The sequence below is a fragment of the Oncorhynchus tshawytscha genome, linkage group LG01, assembly GCF_018296145.1.
Source record: "Oncorhynchus tshawytscha isolate Ot180627B linkage group LG01, Otsh_v2.0, whole genome shotgun sequence".
Taxonomy (NCBI): domain Eukaryota; kingdom Metazoa; phylum Chordata; class Actinopteri; order Salmoniformes; family Salmonidae; genus Oncorhynchus; species Oncorhynchus tshawytscha.
The window spans coordinates 29,658,339-29,683,020 of NC_056429.1; the positions used below are offsets into that span (position 1 = coordinate 29,658,339).

Consider the following 24,682-nt stretch of genomic DNA (forward strand, 5'->3'; position numbering starts at 1 on the left):
GGGGGAGAGAGGGAGAGAGGGAGGGAGGGAGAGAGAGGGGGAGAGAGAGAGAGAGAGAGAGAGAGAGAGAGAGAGAGAGAGAGAGAGAGAGAGAGAGGGAGAGAGGGAGAGACGGATACATAATAAAGTGAGGCAAAGAAAAGGAATAGGTTAAAAAAGAGAAGTAGGTTATTCAACAGCAGTAATTGTAGTAGAAACAATAAAGACCGACAAAATGCTTTCTTTTGAAACCCTGCTCTGTTACCACAGGCACCTACACTCCTGCTGCTGCACAAGCTGCAGACACGCACGCACACAAACACAAAGTGAGCAAAAGAAAGTCAAAGATGGAAAAAAACAATTTAAAAAGTGAATGTTTAAAGTCATTATGCTACTAAACTTAAGTTATACTGAACAAAAATATAACCAAAGCATGCAACAATTTCAACGATTTACAGTTACAGTTCATAGAAGGAAATCTGTCATTTGAAAAAAAAATATTTGGCCCTAATCTATGGAATTCACATGACTGGACAGGGGCGCAGCCATGGGTGGGCCTGGGAGGGCATAGGCCCATCCACTTGGGAGCCCAGCCAATCAGAATGAGTTTTTCCCCACAAAAGTGCTTTATTACAGACAAAAATACTCCTCTGCACCTAGTACCCACCTCTCCCACTCCCTCGGACGATCCAGCAGGTGAAGAAGCCGGATGTGGAGGAACTGGCCTGGCGTGGTTTACACATGGTCTGTGGTTGTGAGGCCTTTTGAAAGAAATAAGCTTTACTGCAAATGGAACATTTCTGGGATCTTTTATTTCAGCTAATGAAACATAGGACCAACACTTTACATGTTGCGTTTATATTTTTGTTCGGTATACTTTGTTTCTGGAAATATTTAAGTGCTCTGCTGTGAATTGAGGGTTGTAAATAATTGAGGAGGTGGGGGGCAGCCACAGCCTGGCTGATGCGACTCACGTGGTACATAGTGAGGGAGAGCTGTGACACACTGGTCTGGACAGGAGTCCGTTGTTAGTGCAGTATTTGCACAGAAGATGGCTTGAGCTTTGATTGGTTCTGTCAACCTTTTTTTCCTTCTCCCTGGGGGACTGCGACATCTCGTTGTTTGGATTTGAAAATCCAACAGTTGTATTGGAAGGGGGTGCGCTCTGGCCTTTGTGTGGCTGTCCATGTGGGTGTTTGAGCCTGCTACATTAGGTTAGTATTTGAGTGAGAAAGACACAGGCGAACCAATCAGTTAAAAACCACAGCCCCAGTCATTATAGACGCATCTTTCCTACAACACCACGGAGCCTTTCCAGACTCTGAAGTCAGGAAGACTTCGAGTTAGGTGTCAGCCAGACAACTTTCACACCTCCGTGTGATTGCATGGGGTCTGATAGGCGTGTGTGGGGTTCCGTTTAGAGAACATCAACCCCCTGTGCTGAGGCCTTGTAAAGAGCCTTTTGACTGCTCCCATTACCTACCACCAACAGCATGGATCTATTTCACAACAATACTCCATGGAGTCGCCTACAAAGTGTCTGGTTATATTCCATTCACACAACTAGGGACGTCTGCCACGGAAACGACAGCTATCTTCTCAGTACTTTTGCACGTGCACACTGCCAGACACAAAAGACCTGGATGTTTGTGTGCATGTTTTATACAGACAAGTACAGTCAACGCGTCTCTAAATAGGACACCTGTTAAACAAATACCTTTCTACTTTCCTGTGTAGCCTATGTACTGTGATCTTTTAGAAATAGAGGCTGCACACTCATAAACTCGACCACGTGACTTTATTAATAAACATGAAGATCCTTGCAGGCAGTTGTAGCTTGTATGGCTCCCTGGGCGACCCGATTTCGCACAAACCAGAACAAAATGCAACAATATGTATGTGAAACTATATATTCACAGTATTATGAATGAATTGTAGTTTATCTGGTAGCATTTCATTGTGTGACTGATTGTACTAATTGCATTAGTACTGTACAACCTTAGAGGTGCGCTATTTGATAGATCCCCCCCCCCATCTCGAACTTCTGAGTGGAGACCCACATCATTGACGTGATGCGCAAATGAGCGATAGAAAACCGATCGCGCAAATGTCACCATTACGATTTTTTTTGTGCATTGCCTCGTGCTGCCCTCGGGAAGATGTCGCCTTGGTTGGCTGCCCATGTCGCCTGTACCTAAATCTGCCACTGCTTGCAGGATCGAAATGTTGTGGGTTTGTTCATACGGGTACGTGGTGGAGTTTACGAGTGTGCGGGCTGTATTACTTTTAGAACTAATTTTTCCGGACCCGCACCCCACTATAGGATGTGCGTTTGATCACACTTTATCAGTCGATGTTTTAGATTCTCCTTGCAGATGTGCAAATAGCATCTGTGTGCACGTGGTCATTATATTCTTCTTTTTTTTCTTATACTTAGGCCCAACTAACTTTTTCGATAGGTTTGGTTTCTATTGGGGATCAATATTTATACTATAATCTCATTCACCATTTTTTCCCACGTGTTTTGGGTATTATTAAATGTCATCTATCTGGTCAATTACTAGCGCCCCAGTCCCTCTACAGTAGCTATTAGGGCTTATTATGTATACGAAATTATGTTTTGTTAAGAACTGACCCACCTGTTTGTTGCACGGGGCATTCTTTTTTGGTCACTTTTTCTCCACAATTTCGTGGTATCCAATTGGTGGTTGCAGTCTTTTTCTCCTTGTGTTTGGCTCGCGGATCCACGTGAAAGGAGGCAGGGTGCCGAGAGAGCCTGCTGTTGCCACTAGCCAATCAGCATCGACCATTTCTTTGGCACTATAAAATCCAACGGGCTTTCACATTTTGCAGTATTCACCCAGTCAGCTCCGGGTTGGAAGGAACAGCAGACAAGAGATTTTCTGGTTTTCTGAAGCTGCTATTAAGGGTTTACTTTAGGTATTTACAAACTATTTTACGAAACATTGTTTGACAGAGCTGAATAAAATTGTTGCATCATATTGAAAACTGAACGAGGATTTAGTCAAAATGCGTCTGGTCCAGAACATGTCAACCATCGCGGAGTTTGCGACCCCAGAGTGCCCGTCCAACGGGAACATCAAAATAGCCGTGATCGGGGGCAGCGGAGTTGGCAAAACAGGTACATTGAAAAATCAGTTGGACTTATCTACAGTTTTTCGTTTTACTGTTTGAACTTGTTCGTTTTATATTAACTACATTTGAGAAATGTATTTGTAAATTCATAGACCATTTGATTAATGTTATGGTCGTCTTCTCTTCCAGCTCTGGTAGTAAGATTTCTAACAAGGCGCTTCATCGGGGACTACGAGAGAAACGCAGGAAACCTTTATTCAAGAGAGGTCCAGGTGGACGGAGGAGAGCAAGTAGCCATCCAAGTCCAGGACACGCCGGGTGTTGATGTAAGTCACCATCTGCCTTTTGCTACACAAACTCTAAATCCGCTCACAACTTCAAATTGAGCGCTCGAGACGTCTGCTTGTGAGTGCCTACAAACCAACGCCATTTAGGCTAGTCTTCTATTTAGGCTAGCCTCTGATCATTGTAGGGTTTTTTGTGTGAGGTTTTAGGAATAGATCATGATTTAATCCTACCACGAATCAGTATCTTACAGTCGTTATATTACTATAGTAGGCTATGAGAAGTCTGCACTTTCTGTGTAGAGCTCTTCCCTCCCTGGTCTGGGCTTTGGTCCAAACCAGCAGGTTTTTTTATTACTGAAGTACAGAGACTTGTAGTCTAGCCATCTAATTTCCCATTTCTATTCAGTGGATGTCTGAGCTAGGGGTAAATGATACCCCACGCCTGGCTCCTCAATCAACCTCACCTAGTTCCCCTTCACTCACTCAGCAGCCACAGGAGAGAGTAGGCTAGGGGCAGGAGAGGAGTTAAGTTACTCCCACTGGCTGACTAGACTACAGCACTCCATTCAGTAGAACCGACCTGTTGCATAAAGATGGGAATATTTGATCTGGATTCAATTTAAATCCCATAGCTGTCTAGGGTGGATTATATAACGTTCATCAAGTGGGTTCCAATGCAACAGTTCTCTAACCATGATCTCCTTGTTTTTCTCCTCAGCTGACCGGTAACGGCCTCAGCATCCCTGATCATGTGACCTGCTCCATCCAATGGGCCGACGCCGTGGTGCTGGTCTACTCTGTGACCGACCGCCATAGCTTTGATCTGATTGGCCAGTTGCACCAGCTGGTGGCCCGAGCGGGTAGGGCCAACGTGCCACCCGTCATCCTGCTGGCCAATAAGGCGGACCTGCTGCACATGAGGCGGGTGGATGCCGAACAGGGCCCCCTGCTGGCGGCAGCGCTGGGCTGCTCCTTCTACGAGGTGTCAGCCAGCGAAGACTACAGCCAGGTACATGGGGCCTTCCACAGGCTGTGCTGCCACATGGCCAAACAGCAGCCCACAGCCTCTATGTCCTCCCACACCACCTCCAGCGGAGTGGCTGAGAAGAAGGGACGCTCACCCCTTATCCCCAGGCCCAAGTCCCCCAACATGCAGGACCTGAAGAGGCGCTTCAAGCAGGCCCTGTCTGCTAAAGTCAGGACTGTCACCTCTGTGTGAGAAGGACTTGGGTTCGTCTACTACACAACGTGGTCCAAAGTGGCTACTGAAAATAAATGAAATGAGAAGAGGGCAGAGAAGATTCCTGTGTCTTGTTTGGGACTTCTCAATATGGCTGGAGCAGCCTGACTTACGATGAGCAGCAGAGACAAAATGGAGGCTCAACTCTGACCCCATGTTCACTCTGACAGCGGAAATGACCTGTGGGGCGGACCGGTGTCAGCCTGTTTGTCACCGTCACTCCTGTCCTGTCTGAGACTGTTCACTGGGGTCTGCTATGAGACAGCAGCTGGGAGGTGTTGGTATGTCAGCCCACCAGAAGAGACAAAGGGGGAAGCTGTCATTGCACTGAATGAAGCCCAGATACTCCAGATAAAAGTGTGAACACAATCTCATATCTTCTCCTGGCAACAAAAGCCTTGAAGGACACTGCACAGAATGTTTTTTTTATTTTTTAAGCTGGCACCTATTGTGTCAGTTTGAGTTATTTTTATTCAGGCTGCCACTCTGCTTGGCAATGCTGAGAGAACACTCTGTCAGACACGCCAAGCACTTGAGTCAGCGCGCTGTGTTGTCACTGTTCCATTTCTCGTCTGTCATTATCTCCAGTTCCCCAGTGCATTCCTTGTACAGCAGGCAAAACCATCATTTTGCACATGGTAGTGAACTATGCGACGACAGCAGGGTCACTGCGGGGCAGCATAGATTGGACACTGGGGTGTTGGGTATCTGTGATGCACTTTAAGAAAGCCAAATGGCTTACTGATATTTGTTACATTTTTGAAAATAAAATGATTGAATTCATGACGACTCTTGTCTTCGACTATAACCTCTTTGAGAAATACACTGACAATACTTTTATACGGGGCAGGTATGAACCAGGTGCACACAGACGTGTGAGGGTGAACACTAACAGACCAGGCTCGTCCTCAAAGGGGCTGTTCCTAAACCTGGGATAAAAGACCACAGAGGATTCTGAACCTCATGAGAAGAATGGTTGATCAATGACTGTGGCTCCACAGAATTAGCATATACCCCATTTCTAAGTGGAAGGAAGGCTTTTAATCAAGTAGAATCCATGGCATGTTCTATTCTACCACAGCAGTGGGTGTAGAATGCACAACCAGTGTGATGGCTGTTTGACTCATCCATAGATACAGATCTTTTAGAGGCCTTGATTTTAAAGGGCAATTACACCAACTTTCAAGTTCATTCTCACTATCAGCACAATACCAGTGGTGTAAACGGTGCATTTCTACAGTGCGTAGAAAGAAATATACAGATTTTCAAACATCGATTTGTGGGGAGCACTCTGTCAACTTTCTGCAGGTTTTGATCCTACACTGTCACAGAGAAGCATTTTTTAGGACCTTTATCTTAACCAGAGATCATAGAAACAAGCTGTTTTCACACAGGTACACTAGTTTGGTGCTGCAGATCATGACTATAAGGTTCAAAAGTGGTGGAATTGTCCTTTAACATGACAGCTACAACAGAGCACCACCATTGTCTTACTATGATGTCACAGGAAGGTGGGCAGTGTGACTGACAGGACAGCTATGTCTGTGTGATCTTCAGGGTTACAACATGACTGATCATGTCATTGTCAGGGCAACAGATATCACAGCCACCACACAACAGTATTATTGTGGTGTCACAGAGGGGGTGATGTATGTTTGTGGTGTCAGGTCAGGGTTGTAATGTGCATGGAGACATGTCTCTAATTTTTGCTGCTCTGCCTTCTGAACGGCTGGTTGTTGACACACCATCTCAACACCAGGACGCCTCACGTTACATCACACTCTCACTTCTAATGAGCTCACACATACTATAGGACTGTTAGCACTTCAGTTAGTGCCACAGCCAGAACAACCCTACAACTCTCTCACACACACACACACACACACACACACACACACACTAACCAACTAGCATTCAAGAACTTTCCATTTCACATGGATGAGTTTCACAAATATACAAGATTTATTCAACGTATTCAGATTGAATGTAAACAACAAAACACGTATTAAAGTAACTTGATTTGAATGTCATCTGTCTGTTTGGAGTTGAGCTTCAAGATCAGATTACACCAGATTGGATCACGTTTACATTCTGTACAGTTTGGAATGAGAGAATCCATAAGTACCTAAGTGTTGCCTTACAATGTAGTACAAGGGAAGGGAGAGGACTCTCACGTAACACAACTGAAGTAAACATTTGGGAATGCCTTTGAAAAAAGCCGAAGTAGATCCTCTGTTTTTTCAAATTCATAAACCTCCACTTCTGCTCACCACACCCATGACTCCAGTCCATTACCAAACCACACAATCTCACTGGAGCCTCTCATTTCTCCTCTCCACACCCTAAGAGTGGTAGAGGCGTGCGTGCGTGCGTGCGTGCGTGTGCGTGCGTGGTCCTTGTTCCATGCTCACACACCAATGTCTGGCACCAGTCTTTGGGTGGTGAAGAGCAGCTCGGGGACGTCTGTAGGTCTCAACAGTCTGGTAGAGAGGACCAGCACCTGGGAATAAGCACAGACAGACAGGGAGAGTCAGACTGGCCAGTGACTACATCAGCAAAGGAGAAACACAACAATTGCTGTGTGTTCAGACCATTGGTTCAGACAACTGGAGTAAACGTCCTACTTAAAATAAGCAGATGCTGAATGTACATGGAAGGCGCAACAATCTCTCAATTAAAATAATGCAAATTGATTTCGATAGAGATGACATTTATTGCACCTTCTGTCCACATTCAGTATATGACCCAATGACTCAGTTTAGACATTAAGCAAATCCAGGCTATTCATTTTGAACTGGATTTGAAAAAAACATAATATCTGTATCATTAATTCAAACAAAACTATTGTCTGACTGCATTTAAATCTGGGTTCATTCATGACCAAGTCCTTAGATGACCTGTATGTTCCTGGAAGCCAGCCCTGATCAGAACACCTCTAAAGGCAGACAGACGGAGCAGTCTGAATGGGTTGGGGTCAGAGTATGTGGGCTGAGGTCAGACTGTGTGTGGGCTGCTGGCTTCAGGATGAGGGTCCTACAGCACAGTAAGAGCGTCTCTTTCTTCTGTTGTTCTGATTCGAGATGTATTCATCAGGCTTTGATGCTGCTCAGGCCTTTCATCCCCTCTGAACCCCATTATACGTCCCTTTCATTAGCACAGCTAGCCAGGGATTAGACTGTACTACAGTACACTGGCTCACAGTTCACTAACCATGTACACACAATGTACAATACACACTGATGTTGAGGATGTTGTTGAGATGCATTACCACACTCAAAACAGCCAAACACACACAATGGCTTTGCACTTACTGTACGTGTCTATATAACGTGAGTATATAACATGAGTTGCATTTACTGCTGCACTATCCATTGTCTGTCACCTGAGAATATGGGTCAGTGTGTGTGTGTGTGTGTGTGTGTGTGTTGGGTCATATAATATCTAGCTACTTTTGACTTTCTTCCAGGGCAGATGAAGGAGCATCGTCAACTCAGCACCCAGATTTTTGTGGTCGCCCCCTCCCTGCTTCTCACTGCATTTTCTGCTCAGGTTCCTCTTTTGATATGTCCCTTCAGAATCTGATGACAAACCCATCACAGAGTGTTATGTAATGACACTGAGCCATAACCTGGAGAGCTGTAGCCTAAACAACACATCAATACCACAGCAGCGTAGTCTGCACCTGGCCTCTCACATCTCCTCTCCTTTGATCCATTTACATCACCCTCCCTCTCTCTCTCTCGAATCCCTCCCTCTCTCTCTCTTTCCAATCCCTACCGCTCTCTCTCGAATCCCTCCCTCTCTCTCTCCAATCCTTCCCTCTCTCTCTCCAATCCCTCCCTCTCTCTCTCCAATCCCTCCCTCCCTCTCTCCAATCCCTCCCTCCCTCTCTCCATTCCCTCCCTCCCTCTCTCCAACCCCTCCCTCCCTTTCTCCAACCCCTCGATCCCTCTCTCAACCCCTCCCTCCCTCTCTCCAACCCCTCCCTCCCTCTCTCCAACCCCTCCCCCTCTCTCCAATCCCTCCCTCCCTCTCACCAATCCCTCCCTCTCTCTCTCCAACCCCTCCCCCTCTCTCTCCAACCCCTCCCTCTCTCCAATCCCTCTCTCTCTCTCACCAATCCCTCCCTCCCTCCCTCTCTCCAACCCCTCCCTCTCTCCAATCCCTCCCTCTCTCTCCCCAATCCCTCCCTCTGTGTTGTTTGTTCGACTCAAGCTCTCCCAGATAATTTAAGAGCAGCAGGCCGGGGTCTCTCACCTGAGTGCCCGGCTTGTGGGCGGAGACTACCTTGCGGATTAGGCGCAGCTCAGAGGGAGTGACTCCTCCCACCAGGAAGAGAAAGAGCAGGCCGTGGTCGCTGGGGTGTGGCCGGCTCACCTAGGGAGGGGTTAGGGATTGGGATGAAAAGAACACGACAGGATTAGCTCATGTAATTTGAACGGAACAAGCTAACCATAACATAATTGAAGGTTATGTTATGGTTGGTGAGCTGAAACTCTGAAGACAAACTCTGATCTGTGGAGCCAGTTCAGCATAAACTGACTCACTCTCTCTCTTCCTCTCTCTGTCTCTCTGTATGTCACTACCCCCTGGGCAAAAACTGGTTGAATCAATGTTTTTTTCCACGTAATTTCTATGTGATGACTTTGAGTCAAAGTGGAAAACTCTTGGGATTTGCTAAAAGCTTTCAATGTAAGGAGGGCATTTCGTCTTTTTTATGCCTAACGCTTTACCTAAATCAAATGACATGGCAATTTTTTGTTGATTTCATTCACAATAGTTGACAACTCAACCAAATGTAAATCAAAACGAGACATTAAACTGAGGTCTGTGCCCAGTGGGCCTCCCCTTCTGTCCTTCAGTCTCTCCTCTCTCTGGTCTGAGTCACTGCCCAACGCAGTGGTCAGAATGCACTATTCAGTCGAAGGCTTTAAACAACACTCATTCCAGACATACACGGATTTGTACATGAGTGTGAGTCAGAGGGTCTGGTGAGCGTGCTGTGTGTGATTGGTTGGCCTATGGATAATGGCTGTGCTCTACTGGCTGGGAAGCAGCGTCAAGGCCACATCTGCAGTCTTCGAATAATAACCGTGCAATCAAAGCTGCAGGGGGGCGGGACTGGTCCTGCATGGCCTGACATGTGCATCAGGGCAGTTTGCCTGGGCTGGCTCAACATGTGTCTCAGAGTAGGTAGCGTGTATATATGAGTGTGTGTGTGTGTTTACGTTTAAATATTTGTGTGGATGTGAGACTGAGCATGTGTGTGCAATGTTGTAGGTCAGATGGGTATGGGTCTTTGTGTTCATTTTGTATTTCGCATTTGTATGAGTCTTTGTATGCGGGTGCATGCATTTGTGTATTAGCTATACCAGCACACACAGAACAGCAGACAAAAACACAGCATCTACATGTGCATCCTTAAAGAGGTAAGACCTGCCCTCCTTCAGGCAACACACACCCACTGTACTCTAGCAACAACCAAGAGTTGGATACGTCTGTAGGAGTGAGAGGAGGGGAGGGGAGGTGGGGAGGGTTAAGAAGAGAAAGGGAAGAGAAGGAAAGGAAAGGAAAGCGAAGCAAACATAATATCAACCAAATTAGAAATGTAATTTGACATGAAGTAAACTTGTGTGACTTATTTCAGCTGTTTAAAAGTATTTTCATGGTGGTTGAAAGAAGTTTGTTTTCAGGGCTGGTTCTAGCCTTTTTGGGGGTCCTAAGCGGGATTTGGTTGACCCCCCCCCAAGGGGGTGTGTACCTGAGTTCTATTGTACCCCCCCACATTTCATTCAATTCTACTCATTTTGCCATGGGGCAGAGATGTTTTTGCAGTTTTAAAGCTCATTTCCTACAATTCTACACATGTAAATGATATCTGAGTGAGAGTGACAAAATTCATCAATGAGGGCCCACTGGAGGTCAGGGCCCCCGGGCACGTGCCCGTCGGTATGCAGCCGTGATTACTTAAAAAGTTTAGATAACTGGCTAGACTAACTCACAAATCAAAAACAGTTAGCTGACATGGTTAATCGAGTGAATACTGATACATTCACTGTTCATGAGAAAAACTGCTGATGCACAACCAAATTTGCACCTTGTGTATTCTACTATTCTAACTCTCAATTGTAAGTTGAGACCCCGACTGAGTTACATAACCCCCCAAAACCAATAAACACAAACAATTGGAGTTTGACCCTGTTTGTTTTAGTTAAGTGAACCAGTCATGCTTTACATTCTGTACTATCTTTGATTGGCAGAAGATATTTCTGCTCTGATTTCAGATTATATATACTTTTTAGCTTACAGCACTTGATATTACCAGGTGGACCTCCATCCAAGTACTAACCAGGCCCGACCCTGCTTAGCTACCGAGATCGGGTGTGTGCAGGGTGGTATACCTCATTTTCTCCCTGATTTCGGATTTGAATAGCAGAGAAGTAGACTAAGATTTCATACCCTCTAGGTTTTTGTCTAACTTGATGGGAAAGTGTTCAAAGTAGCTGATTTGTGTCAAAAGTCACATTGTTTAGTAATTGTCTCATTCTTAGAATGTGCTCCCCCAGTGCTATAATTAAGCAATACGTAATCTTGGTTAAACCAGAACTAAAGTCTTGCACAATTGGTCAGATGCACGATTAAATTTAAATCAAATCACATTTTATTGGTCACATATCCAGTACAAGTCAAAAGCTTGGACACACCTACTCACTTCACGGTTTTTCTTTATTTGTTTACTATTTACTACATTGTAGAATAATAGTGAAGACATCAAAACTATGAAATAACACACGTGGTGCTGATGTTGCCAACTTCAGCTAACTCAGTCACGTCAAATATCGCACCTTACATTAGCTACATTTTCCTTTGTTTGAACTGTTTTTCTATTGTCATTGACTTGAATATATCCATAATAATGACATTGATGCGTGATTTCACCTGGCTCAGAAAAAGTTGATGTCTTGTCTGGACACTGTTTGTTCTCTATGGTACATAACATTGTTTCCGAGGTCGGAGAGGCAGACAACTAGGCTTATATTAACCTCCTCTGCACCAAACTAAATGCCAGGCTGGAAGCAAGGGAAAAGTGTGCGAGTTGAGAGAAATACAACAGATGATTCGGACAGCAGTGTAAAAATGATGATATTCTTATAGAGGCGCAGCGATAATGCAGGCGGAACTGTTAGCAGGCATAGGTGTGCCTGTGTCTGTGAATACAGTATGGCTTAGAATGCTGCTTGTCCAATCAGTATCCAGGATCCAAACAACCCGTTTTAAATGTCGACGTTTAGGGAAGATCCATGGCAGTTCACTCAACAGTGGGAATTAAGCTTAATGAAAGTAGTGGATGGGGTTACTAAAACAGCTGTACTTCTTGATTGGTTCAGATCCTCTGTTCTGATTTCAGATTCGAAAAGCAGAGAAGTTGACTAAGATTTCATATGCCCTATGTTTTTGTCCAAGTTGTTGGGAAAGTGGTGAAATGGTAGTTGCTTCAAAAAGTTGAGAGGAAAAGTCGTTGATGCGCTTACTAAAACAGCTGTACGTCTTGATTGGTAGAAGTTATTCCTGTTCTGATTTCAGATTTGAGTAGCAGGGAAACAGACTAAGATTTAACCTCCACGTTTTTGTCCAAGTTGTTGGGGAAAAGTGGTCAAAACTGCAGTTTTTGTTTTTGTTGAGTGGAAAAGTAGTTGATAAAAAGTCTACACATACACACCTTCACCTAGAGTGGATCTACACATGCACACCTTCACCTAGAGTGGATCTACACATGCACACCTTCACCTAGAGTGGATCTACACATGCACACCTTCACCTAGAGTGGATCTACACATACACACCTTCACCTAGAGTGGATCTACACATACACACCTTCACCTAGAGTGGATCTACACATACACACTTTCACCTAGAGTGGATCTACACATGCACACCTTCACCTAGAGTGGATCTACACATACACACCTTCACCTAGAGTGGATCTACACATACACACTTTCACCTAGAGTGGATCTACACATACACACCTTCACCTAGAGTGGATCTACACATACACACTTTCACCTAGAGTGGGTCTACACATACACACCTTCACCTAGAGTGGATCTACACATACACACCTTCACCTAGAGTGGATCTACACATACACACCTTCACCTAGAGTGGATCTACACATACACACCTTCACCTAGAGTGGATCTACACATGCACACCTTCACCTATAGAGTGGGTCTACACATGCACACAGTCTTCTGAGAAGTCTCCTCTTAACGGTAAGGTAGACAGTGAAAGCGCATTATGTTCTCTCCAGACTAGAGGGTGTACACAGCATGTGTTTTATGGATAAAGCTTATACTGTAAAGGTACAAGAGGTCTTATAGAAAAGTCATTTTATGGCATGTTCAGTGAGTTTTATATCAATGTTTTACTGTATGGAGGGTGTGTATAGGATGACTATGGAGATTGTATGGTTCAGAGAAAGTTACTTTGATGGTATGGACTTTCTTGGTTGGCTGTCTGTTTAGGTCTTCATTTCTGTGAAACTAGGCCATGTTAGCACAACCAGTCTAATTCTCTATGCAGGCCAGTCACCAGTTTAACTAATACCAGACGTGGGGAAGTCAGACTGCTGGCAGAAAGGAGTCTGTAGTGTATATACCTTACCCACAAGCCCAAATCTCCATATCCTCTGTGCCAAATCTACATAAACCTCTGGCCCAATCTCCATATCCAACACATCTCAGCCAAATATGACCCTTTCATAACTAGACCTCTCACGTGTGTGTGTGTCTCTTCTGTGTGTGTGTGTGTGTGTGTATATGTGTGTTGGTTCAGTCTCTCAACTTCATGAACATACTGATGCCAGTCTTGAGCAGGCCGGTGAGGCCCCCAGACATGTGTTCTATGTCGGGACACTCAGGTCTGTCTGGGTGGAAGATCTCCTCCAGAACCTGTCTGAGGAATGGACGGCACATCGCCTGGAGAACACACAGGAACACAGAGGAACACAAAGGAACAGGGACAGTCAAAACATATGAATCATACTTCACTAGTTAGCGGCTGGCGATTAAAAGCCTGTTCCCAGTCCTGTTGCTTTGTCCTTGTGAGTTATGACATATTGACAACAAAGTGGATGGGGAGCGATATATAGCACAGGGACTGTTATATGGTTGTATATTGAGTGGTACTGTGTATTAGGTCTTTGTGCTAGTTAGGTATCTGTGAGTTGTGTCTGTCTGGGTTGTTAGAATAAAGAGGGTTTGTGCGTGAAGAACCCTCATCAGTGTTGTGACCAATGTGGTACAGTATATATAAACCCTGGATTGCTAATGCTATGTATTAGCCAATTAGAATATTTGAAGCCACCGGCCGCCATATTGGTACTCCCCAGAAGGAGCAGTCCTCCATAGGAATGAAGGGAATTCTACAGTATTTCAATCAAATGTTTCAAGGACAAAATCAAGTGTATTTTTGTATTTCTTTGTTGAGGTGGGGACAGTAATATTAGTAAAAAATGTTGAACTTAATTTTAAATAATTAATTAAGGTGTATGTAATAGAATATACTCATCAAAAAAAAACAATGAAGGAGAGCCAAGATGGCTGCACGGCGGCTTCAGTACAGCTCCCCGTCAGCTTCCAGGGTTTATGCACATCATTGGGTGTGACCCTCCAGTCCCCTCCATTACTGGATGGATGAGAGATGCTGTGATGTGATTAAATATGAAGGAGATTTATAAACCCCTCACCTCTTTAAGGCAGGCCTCTCATTGAATTTAGGATGGTCCATGCAGATGAGCTGATGGTATTGAGTTGTTTATGAAAGGGTCATTGTTGCTCGGGATGAAAATAACTTGTTTTCAGTTATAAGCCAGTGTGTTTTGGTGGGTATTTTTTTATTTTTTTTATTTGACCTTTATTTATACAGGTTTTTCCTCACTGAGATAACATCTCTTTTCCAAGAAAGACCTGGTCCAATAGCAGCAGGGGGAACAACGTTTCAGACAAAACAACTTACATACACTAACACAGTGCTTCTCAATTATTTTCTGTTACGCCCCCCCCCTAGGAAGAAGTAAACATTTCGTGCCCCCCAACTCTCCGCCGCGACTGTAAATAGTATCATTTGTCTATAAAAAATTATAAGTACACCTCTGCATAACATTGTATCCTTATTAACATTAAAGAAACCAAAAAAAGAAAAAAGAAGGAAATATAGATCAACTTACAACAAAGAATAACTTTATTAACATTGTTTTTTAGTCTGTAACAGAAAAGACTTAAAGTGCATCAATTTGCCTGAAATTTAAATAAATATAATCAAATATAAATATAATCAATAAATAATAATACATTCAAATTGATCAGCAACATTAACTCAGGAGCACAATATATGAAACACGTTGACCTATAAAACAAAAATGAATAAAACAATTTGTGTTGATTTTTTAAAATCAAAATGAGGAAGTCAGGATTAATGGCTACAATGAGCACGTTTTGCAGAGCACAGCTTTTCAAAGCGGGGTTTGAAGCATGATACTGCAACTCTCAGCTCCTGCTCAATGTTTAGCTGGGACCTGTACTTGGTCTTCAGTGCAGCAACAGCAGAGAAGCCAGTCTCACAAAGATAAGATGTTGCAAAAGGAAGAAGAATGCCCATGGCCCTCTGCCCTAAGAGTGGATACTGCCTCTCTACACTCAGCCAGAATTCACTCAGTGTCTGTGAGGTGAACCTCAGTCTCAATGTGGAGTCAGACATCATATCAATGAACTGGTCCTCCTCTGCAGAGCTGAAACCAGTTGGAGCTGGTGCATTGAAAGGATCTCTCACCCAGTCATATTGGGAACTGTTTTCAGGGAAGTACTTTTTAAAGAATCCTATCAGTGATGAAATATGCTCCTTAATATATGGAATCACTGAGGTGGCATCATAGTCAGTAGTGTCAACAAATTCATGCAGGTTCTCGAATGAATCAGTATTTCCTTCATCAAGTCGCCTGCCCCACATTGCAAGCTTTCGAGTGAAAGAGCTGATCTTGCCTGTGACCTGAGGTGTGTGTTATCTTTCCCTTGAAGCTGTAGATTTAGTTCATGTAGCTTTCCAAATATGTCACTCAGGTAGGCCAGTTTTGCCAGGAAGTTCTCATCACAAAATTTTTCTGTGAGGTCATACCTTGTGCTCCTGCTCCGAAAACATTCTTATCTGCTCTCTGAGCTCAAAAACTCAGGACAAGACCTCGTGACAGCCATCTTGCTTCATTGTGAAGCAGCACAGCTTGATGTTCAGCTCCCATCTCCTCACAGATAGCAGAGAATACTCTTTTAGTGGTCTGGTCTTTATAAAATTGACTACACCTACAATGTCAGTCATAACCTCACTTAATTCAGAGGAAAGGTGCCTTGATGCCAGTGCTTCTCTGTATATAACACAGTGTGTCCACTCAGCATTAGGTGAGGCCTTCTTGATGAGTGCCCAAAGTCCTTTTCTCATCCCTGCCATGGTCTGTGCACCATCACTGCAAACACCAATGCAGTTCTCCCACTTTAACCCATTCTCAGTCAGAAAGCAGTCCAGCATTTTGAATAGCTCTTCAGCTGTGGCTCTGTCTCTGACATATTTACAAAAGAATAGATCCTCACACAGGGAGTTTGTCATGTCTAAACGTACATAAGCGATAAACAAAAAGTCTTTGTTGGTGTCAGTTGCTTCATCGAACTGTAAGGCAAAACGTTTGTCTTTGAGTTTATCTACCAGCTGTTCTTTAAGATCGTTAGCAAAGTCATGTATACGTCTGGCGACAGTGTCATTGGTCAGAGGGAGAGTTTTTATTTTTGCAGCCCTTGCGTCATCCAGCATGACAGATACCATGTCTAATGCTGCAGGCAGTATCAGCTCCTCTGCTATGGAGTGGTTTTTGTTGCACTGAGAAATTTGGTACGCCACCTTATATGATGCTAACAGTGCTGGTTTACTGAAGTAGCATTCACAAAGCGGGACGATTGTTGGCAATATTCGTCACGTTTTCGCTGAAAAAAACTCAAGCGGCTTATCAGCGTGATTGGGTTGTAATGTCTTTAAGTGACGCCTTAATTTATTTGGCTTTATACTGTCCGCTGCCAACATCTTTAGACACAGTAAACATACCGGTCTTTCCTCGTCCCCCACCGTAGTCACAGTGAAGCAAAGCGCTACATACGCTTCGTCATATTTCCTCATCTTAGCTTTCGGGAGACTTACATTTGTCTCATTATCTCCGTCTCTCTCCGCCTTTCTTTTCATCCCTGTTAAATATTTTTCCATGGTGTCTCTTAAGGGTTTGTTATCTGCACTTCATATCTCCTGCTCTGTGCTGTGTGCTCTTGTTCGGTGCAAAAAAAACCTACTCCCTGCGGCAAAAAAAGCATGTCCCCGGAGTCACACGCGCCCCCCCCTGGCATTGCTCCGAGCCCCCCCAGGCGCGCCCCACTATTTGAGAAGTACTGCACTAACACAACATTAAACAAAACTATAAACACACATACAGTACAACAATTACATATTACATTGAAAACACAAACATCTTGACTAAAATCAGCTGTCCTGAAGAGAATTACACTCTTCTATGATATATATATCGATCAAGTGTTTAAACTCCACTAACAAAACTAGATCATCACATTTTAAAATGTTCAGGAGAGAATTCCAGGACCACGTAACTAAAAATATTTCTACCATGACCTGTTCTAATTTTTGGTACTGTTAGAAGCAAATCAGAATGGGACCGTAATTGATATTTATTTACTGACCTGACTAAAAAAGAACAGAGATAATTTTACCCAATATAAATCAGTGTATACCAGTGTTTAAGCCTATGCAAGGTCAATGACGACCAGCCAACACCGCTGTAGAGATCACAATGATGTGTGATCGTTTCTGATTTGTAATGAACCTGAGGGCTGCATGATACACTGAATCAAGTTCTCCCAGGGTAGTGGTTGAGGCCTGCATAAAACATCACTAAAATCTAAAACCGACAGTAATGTACATCGTACCAGCTCCTTCCTGGCCTCAAAAGAAAAACAAGCCTTATGCTGGTAACAAAAACCTATTCTCAGCTTGAGCTTCCTTATCAAGTTCTCTACATGTACAGTGAAGCTCAGCTTATCATCAACCCACACACCCAAATATTTGTACACTTTAACTTGCTCTATAGTATGTCCAGCCAATGGAGCAATGACATGATTAGTAACATGCCTGGCATTTGAAAATACCATGCATTTTATTTGACCCGAATTTAGAATCAGCTTTAAATCAGACAGATTCTGTTGTATGATGTTAAATGCTCTTTGGGCATTTTCAAAAGCTAAAGATAAACTACCACCACTTGAATAAAGAACAGTATCATCTGCATAAAAATGAACATCCGCTGTTTCAAGAAGATATTGTAAAGGTAAGGTATGGCTAAAGACAAGTGTTTGTGTGTTAAGTGTTTGTGTGTGTGTGCGCTGATGACTTTGGTCTGGAATAGCCTTGTTGATTAGTGCACTGTGTTGAGTGTTGTTGAGGCTCATACACTGATTGCACAGCCGGGCATGTCAGCCAGGCAGGCTGTTAGGCTGTTCGCTCGGTAAATATGGCTGAATAGTCAGTGCGACGTGACCTAACCTGCTCCACCAAAACACCCAACCGCTGCAGGCAGGGCATTCCGGTTAATCCTGGTAGAACAACACGCCCCTACAGATACACACCCAGGAGGTGTACATTTCTCAAGCTGCCCACGTCATCACTGTCCTTCTAACACACACACATAGGCGCAGGTGGCAGACATGTACACACGCTCATCAACACGACTCGGAGAGGAAGCGTTCGACGTTCTTCATTTAATAGCCCTTCGAGAGATATATTTATTCTACATTTATTCTATCCTTGCACACTAAGAGCACTCTATCCCTTCAACACGCTACTGCATTCAGTTCAAAAGTTCAACCCCAAAGTGCTGGGAGTGATGGAGAGGGCACTTTGAAAAGACCTACATGGACACAGTTATCGTCATGCTGTGTTGTCGTCTTAGGTCTCTCTTTATGCAGTGCTGTGGTGTCTCTCTTGGCGTGGTGTGTGTTGAGCCCTATATTGCACCTGATAAACACAATACTCAAGAATATCGCTTTCAGAGAAACATAGACAAGAGAGAGGAAAAACAAGAAAGAGAGAATGAGTGAGAAAGAGAGAAAGGGAGAGAGAGTGCAAGGAAGAAAGAGCAGAATTAATAGAATGAAGGTTTAATCTGCCCAGCTACCCAGGCCTATAAAGCTGTCCATTTTTAGATTACAAGATAACCAGACCAAGGATTCAAGATGGAGTTTTTTATGTGAGAGAAGTTCCCTAAGTGAACAATGCAGCCCCAAAGTGTGGCAGAGCTTTATGATAATACTCTGAATAGCAGGGCTTTTTGAGAATACTCTGAATAGCAGGGCTTTATGAGAATACTCTGAATAGCAGGGCTTTTTGAGAATACTCTGAATAGCAGGGCTTTATGAGAATACTCTGAATAGCAGGGCTTTATGAGAATACTCTGAATAGCAGGGCTTTATGAGAATGCTCTGAATAGCAGGGCTTTATGAGAATACTCTGAATAGCAGGGCTTTATGAGAATACTCTGAATAGCAGGGCTTTATGAGAATACTCTGAATAGCAGGGCTTTATGAGAATGCTCTGAATAGCAGGGCTTTATGAGAATGCTCTGAATAGCAGGGCTTTATGAGAATACTCTGAATAGCAGAGCTTTATGAGAATACTCTGAATAGCAGGGCTTTTTGAGAATACTCTGAATAGCAGGGCTTTATGAGAATACTCTGAATAGCAGGGCTTTATGAGAATGCTCTGAATAGCAGGGCTTTATGAGAATACTCTGAATAGCAGAGCTTTATGAGAATACTCTGAATAGCAGGGCTTTTTGAGAATACTCTGAATAGCAGGGCTTTATGAGAATACTCTGAATAGCAGGGCTTTATGAGAATACTCTGAATAGCAGGGCTTTATGAGAATACTCTGAATAGCAGGGCTTTATGAGAATGCTCTGAATAGCAGGGCTTTATGAGAATACTCTGAATAGCAGGGCTTTTTGAGAATACTCTGAATAGCAGGGCTTTATGAGAATGCTCTGAATAGCAGGGCTTTATGAGAATACTCTGAATAGCAGGGCTTTTTGAGAATACTCTGAATAGCAGGGCTTTATGAGAATACTCTGAATAGCAGGGCTTTATGAGAATACTCTGAATAGCAGGGCTTTCAGAAAAGGTAGGTTATCTACTTTTGGTAAGGGGCTGCACACAGGTATGCACACAAACACAACTACACACACAGCAACCAGTATCAACACAGAGCATATGGCTCCATCCTCCTCTGCTTGACTCAGGTATGACACAGTAATATCCAGGTACGACCCCCTTCTGCCCCTCAGACATGGCCTCTTCACACCTGTCAAAGTTCATACCAATTAATCAGCCTCACACCATCAGCCCTGCTCTCTATCTAATGAAGTGACTCTCCCCCGTGACTGACAGCCCGCTCAGCCATATTAGGCAGGGCAGCTGGGAGACTGACCTTGTTATATGTTGGTCTTTTAAAAACCAACATCGAGCGCTTCAACTTCCCCACACAACTAGAGGTCAGCTCATTGAGCATACACAAACCAACCTGGGAGGAAACACATTACTTATGTAAACACACATAAACACAAACACAAAGAGAGAGAGACACACACATTGGCCTACGCGTTCAAATGAAACAAACAAACAAACCAATTCATTCATCTCCCCATCCACTAACAAGACAAAAACAGTCCTTTAATTCCTTCAGCTTAAGTCATCCCACTCTGGCCTCCCATGACATTTGAATTGAATTTCCCTGTTACTAATATATATGAATTCCCCCTGGATCTCACCTACTAAAGAGGAGGATGAACAGATCATCCACGCAAAACCCCCACAGCATCAACAATCGTATAATGAAGTTTAGAATGATTTGGTTTAATTAGTTGATATGAGTTACGATATGCCATGTATTTGTAATTTTTTTAATATTCAGGCTGAATCAGCCTACTAAACGTTGATCTAGGATCCGGAGTCCCACTTTGTAATTTTTTTAATATTCAGGCTGAATCAGCCTACTAAACGTTGATCTAGGATCCGGAGTCCCACTTTGTAATTTTTTTAATATTCAGGCTGAATCAGCCTACTAAACGTTGATCTAGGATCCGGAGTCCCACTTTGTTATTTTGCTGAGTGCTTCCTGACGAATAGACGGACCTTCGTTTAGCCCCCGGATTAATAAGAGTCTTGTCAGACTCCTCAGGGAGAGTGGTTACTATAGCAATGGAAGAAAAATATGACTTCATATGAGATGAGCAATGCCACTGCAACCTTCAAACCAAAACCAATATCCTCTCTACGCTTCTCAGAAGGGAGTTGTGCGTGTGTGTATGTGTGTGTGTGTGTGTGTGTGCACAGATAGACTAAATTGATAGGTCTTCTTGGAATTATCTCCCTGTTGCGGTCAATTTAGTTTCCCTTTTTACTTCCCCACTCCTTGACCTTGAGATGGACAAGAGAGCGGTAATGAAATCACTGATGTGTCCTCTTCAAGCCGTCCATCCCAGTCATATGCTACCCTTCTACCTCCCTCTGGGCTAATTTAGTGAAAAATCTGTAAATATAAATAAATATATATATATATACACATATAAATATATATATATACACATATAAATAAATATATATATATATATACACACACACACACACATATATATATAAATGGTGTGTATAGACAGTATGGACAGTATATGAATAGAAAAGGTGTGTACAGCAGTAGTTATATAGGCGTGTGTGTGTGTATGTGCACACTTTGATGTTCAGTTATGAGAGTAATATAATTCCTGCTCTATTCAATAAAGCTAATACGTATAGACACACGTGACAAAATGTGTGCAAAAAAAACGAAACGCCAGTGTGTGCATGTTACAATGGGAATCACATACCGTACTGATTCATTTGACTGAAAAAAATGTTGAGATGATGACTTCTGCAACATATTTATGAAAACATGATGTCGGCCTATATGATGCACACTTTAGTAAAAAAAAAAGAAAAACTTGACAATGGTGACAATGTGTTCTGTGCAAGAAGACATTTCTGTCAGCCCAAAGTCACGCAATGTTCCCAGCCTGCCTCCGAAGGCCCCGACCCCCAAACTACCGTTTAAAACACGTCACACTCCTTTAGTGCGTCTGACAGAGTCAGAGAGATTGACAGACAGGAACAAACAGAGCCGCGGAGACCTATTATAAAATGTGCCATGACTTAGGAAGACGAGTAATTCTGACCCAGCTACTGAAGTATCATTACTACGTGTCATTTTGTACAACATGTAGGTCCTACTTCAGCACATAAATCTGTCTCTGTCTAGGTCAATGTGCCCTTTGTCTCCAGCGTGAGTGTGTGTGTGTGTTCTTCAGTGTGGCACAGTGTGAGAGAATATGAGTGTATGCAGGCAGGTACTCAAGCCTATGTACTTAGAAACCTGAGCACTGGCAGTGGTTAGATTTGACATTGTGTTCTTCCACGCTGAGAAAAAGAACACGACTCTAAAGTGTCTGAAAAAAAAAACGAATGATAAAATGCCTCTCTCCCTCCTTGCTTTGGCACTGTTTGGTGCCAGCAGAACACCGAGACCTAGAATGCAGATAACCAGATGGGGGGGTTCGATTTTTCAACAACCTGAAGTAAACATTATAATACATAACTCTTTGTGAGTGTAAAATCAAGACAGTTCCAAATAAAGTGTGAAGGTACTGTCAGAGGTATTACGAGCAGATGGGAGTGCAATATACATCATGGAATATGTCATTCACAGGTACAGTGTGTGTGTGGCTGCCGGCCTGCAGTGCCCTCCTCCAAACAATAACTACCTCTGAAAAGGAGGAAGACGGTTTGTGTGTTACACAAGATACAGAGATACAGGGACGATGTGCCACTCTGACACTGATGCGAGAGAGTCATTCAGAAGGCTGTGGCTCTGACGCAATTTACCGGAGGTGGCTTCAGGCAGTGTCATTTCCCACAAGGGTGTGTGTAAAAGGGGGCAGGAGAAAAGGGAGAATAATTGTCTTAAGTCTGTGGAGATACGTACTACATCGGTGTCACAGGAGGCTGCTGAGGGGAGGACGGCTCATAATAATGGCCAGAACGATGCAAATGGAATGACATCAAACACCTAGAAACCATGTGTTTGATGTATTTGGTACCGTTCCACGAATTCAGCTCCAGCCATTACCACGAGCCCATCCTCCCCAACTAAGGTGTCACAAGGCTCCTGTGATGTATGTATGGGCAGAAAATGAATGAATAGTTGAACAGCTGAATAGACAAATGGAGATAGCCCCACATTCTGCACATTGTGGACAGAAACTCACTACTAGAAAATACAACAGTAATGTGTTCTGGAGGATGCTGTGGAGGCGTATGAGGTGTGTTAGTGAGGGATTGGGTTCCACAGTCACCTCCGAACAAAGAATGCCTGTCTGATGTAATCCTAGACTGTGAGGGCGACCGCCGACACCGATGGCGTTGTTGAGTTGTGGGTCGTTGTGCAACTGACTGACCTGATGTACTCCATCGCTGGCTGTGTAGACGGAGGTGAACTGTTTGAGGTGGTCTCGGGCATGGCTCAACTCTTTGAGGGTCTCAAACACCCCCTCCACTGCTGTATGGGCCCTCTCCATAGTCAGCTCCTCAGGATTACCACACCCTAGGGAGGGAGGGAGAGGGAGAGAGAGTTTACACTCATGCAGAATTCTAGTCATCAAGCATCTCTCTCAGAGACGGACAGAAAGAGAACACATTTTCTAGTTTCTAATGAGTGAACTAGATTACCGCAGTAAAGCCAGGAGAAGGAGTACAAGAGGCCTTTTATTTACCACAGAGAACCTCATGTTTATTTATTTTTACTTAACCTTTATTTAATGAGGCAAGTCAGTTAAGAACAAATTCTTATTTACAATGACGGCCTACGCCAGCCAGGCCCTAACCCGGACGACGCTGGGCCAATTGTGCGTCGCCCTATGGGACTCCCAATCACGGCCGGTTGTGATACAGCCTGGAATCGAACCAGGGTCTGTAGTGATGACTCTAGCACTGAGATGCAGTGCCTTAGACTGCTGCGGGACTCAAGAGCCCCCTGTGGCTCCACAGGAGCCCCCTGTGGTGGGCAGGGGTAGGTAACGTTGACACGTTGTGTCTCTCCCCCTGCTAAGGAATTTTACATTAACATTTTAGTCAATTAGCAGACGCTCGTATCCAGAGCGACTTACAGGAGCAATTAGGGTTAAGTACTTTGCTCAACAGATTTTTCACCTAGTTGGCTTGGGGATGCGAACCAGTAATCTTTCAGTTACTGGCCCAACGCTCTTAAGAGCTAGGCTACCTGCCGCCCTATGGAATGTGGTTGCCATTGGTTAATGAGAAGACAGAAAATACATATAAAAGCAAACATGAAACCAAATGAGGAAGACAGCCACGCTCTACTCAGAGAGACAAACACCTGGGATGAATACTGCTACATACTGCAGACGACAGCATCAGTTCTACTGCCAAACAGTACAATTACATAAGATCATCTGTGTTTTTCTTCTCCTAATGGAACAGTTATATACAGTGCATTTGGAAAGTATTCAGACCCCTTGACTTTTTCCACATTTTGTTACATAACAACCTTTGGTCTAAAGCAGATTAAATGATTTGTTCTCCCTCATCACCAGTTAAAAAACAACAACAATAAAACGTTTTTTCTTTGTCATTATGGGGTATTGTGTTTACATTGTTGAGATTTGTTTTAATTGATATACATTTTAGAATAAAGCTGTAACGTAACAACATTTTGAAAAAGTCAAGGGGTCTGAATAATTCCCAAATGCACCGTATGTAGACTACTAGCCTAGAGGTCAGAGTTCAGCCCAACAAAGACTCCATATCAATTGAATACTTTTCTACTACTGTCCCACAGTTCAGGGTTTCCTCCCTAATAGGAAGACAACTACTGA

The 24,682-nt window shown here is 43.6% G+C and overlaps 2 protein-coding genes across 2 annotated transcripts in view; one reads left to right on the forward strand and one right to left on the reverse strand.

Moving 5' to 3' along the window:
- The first annotated feature begins 2,819 nt into the window (after window positions 1–2,819).
- LOC112249062 (ras-like protein family member 11B) lies at window positions 2,820–5,385 on the forward strand. Its single transcript, XM_024418692.2, has 3 exons — window positions 2,820–3,121; window positions 3,265–3,401; window positions 4,081–5,385. The coding sequence occupies exons 1-3, from the start codon at window positions 3,010–3,012 to the stop codon at window positions 4,579–4,581; spliced, it is 750 nt and encodes a 249-aa protein (XP_024274460.1). The 5' UTR covers window positions 2,820–3,009; the 3' UTR covers window positions 4,582–5,385.
- Window positions 5,386–6,528: 1,143 nt separating this feature from the next.
- Window positions 6,529–24,682, reverse strand: part of LOC112249068 (sec1 family domain-containing protein 2-like) — a 65,326-nt gene continuing 47,172 nt past the window's right edge. Inside the window, exons 2-4 of the mRNA XM_024418706.2 lie at window positions 23,246–23,391; window positions 8,860–8,979; window positions 6,529–7,102 (exon numbers count right to left, since the gene is read on the reverse strand). Coding sequence (XP_024274474.1) covers window positions 7,010–7,102; window positions 8,860–8,979; window positions 23,246–23,391 — 359 coding nt within the window. The 3' untranslated portion in view covers window positions 6,529–7,009. The remainder of the gene's footprint in view (window positions 7,103–8,859; window positions 8,980–23,245; window positions 23,392–24,682) is intronic.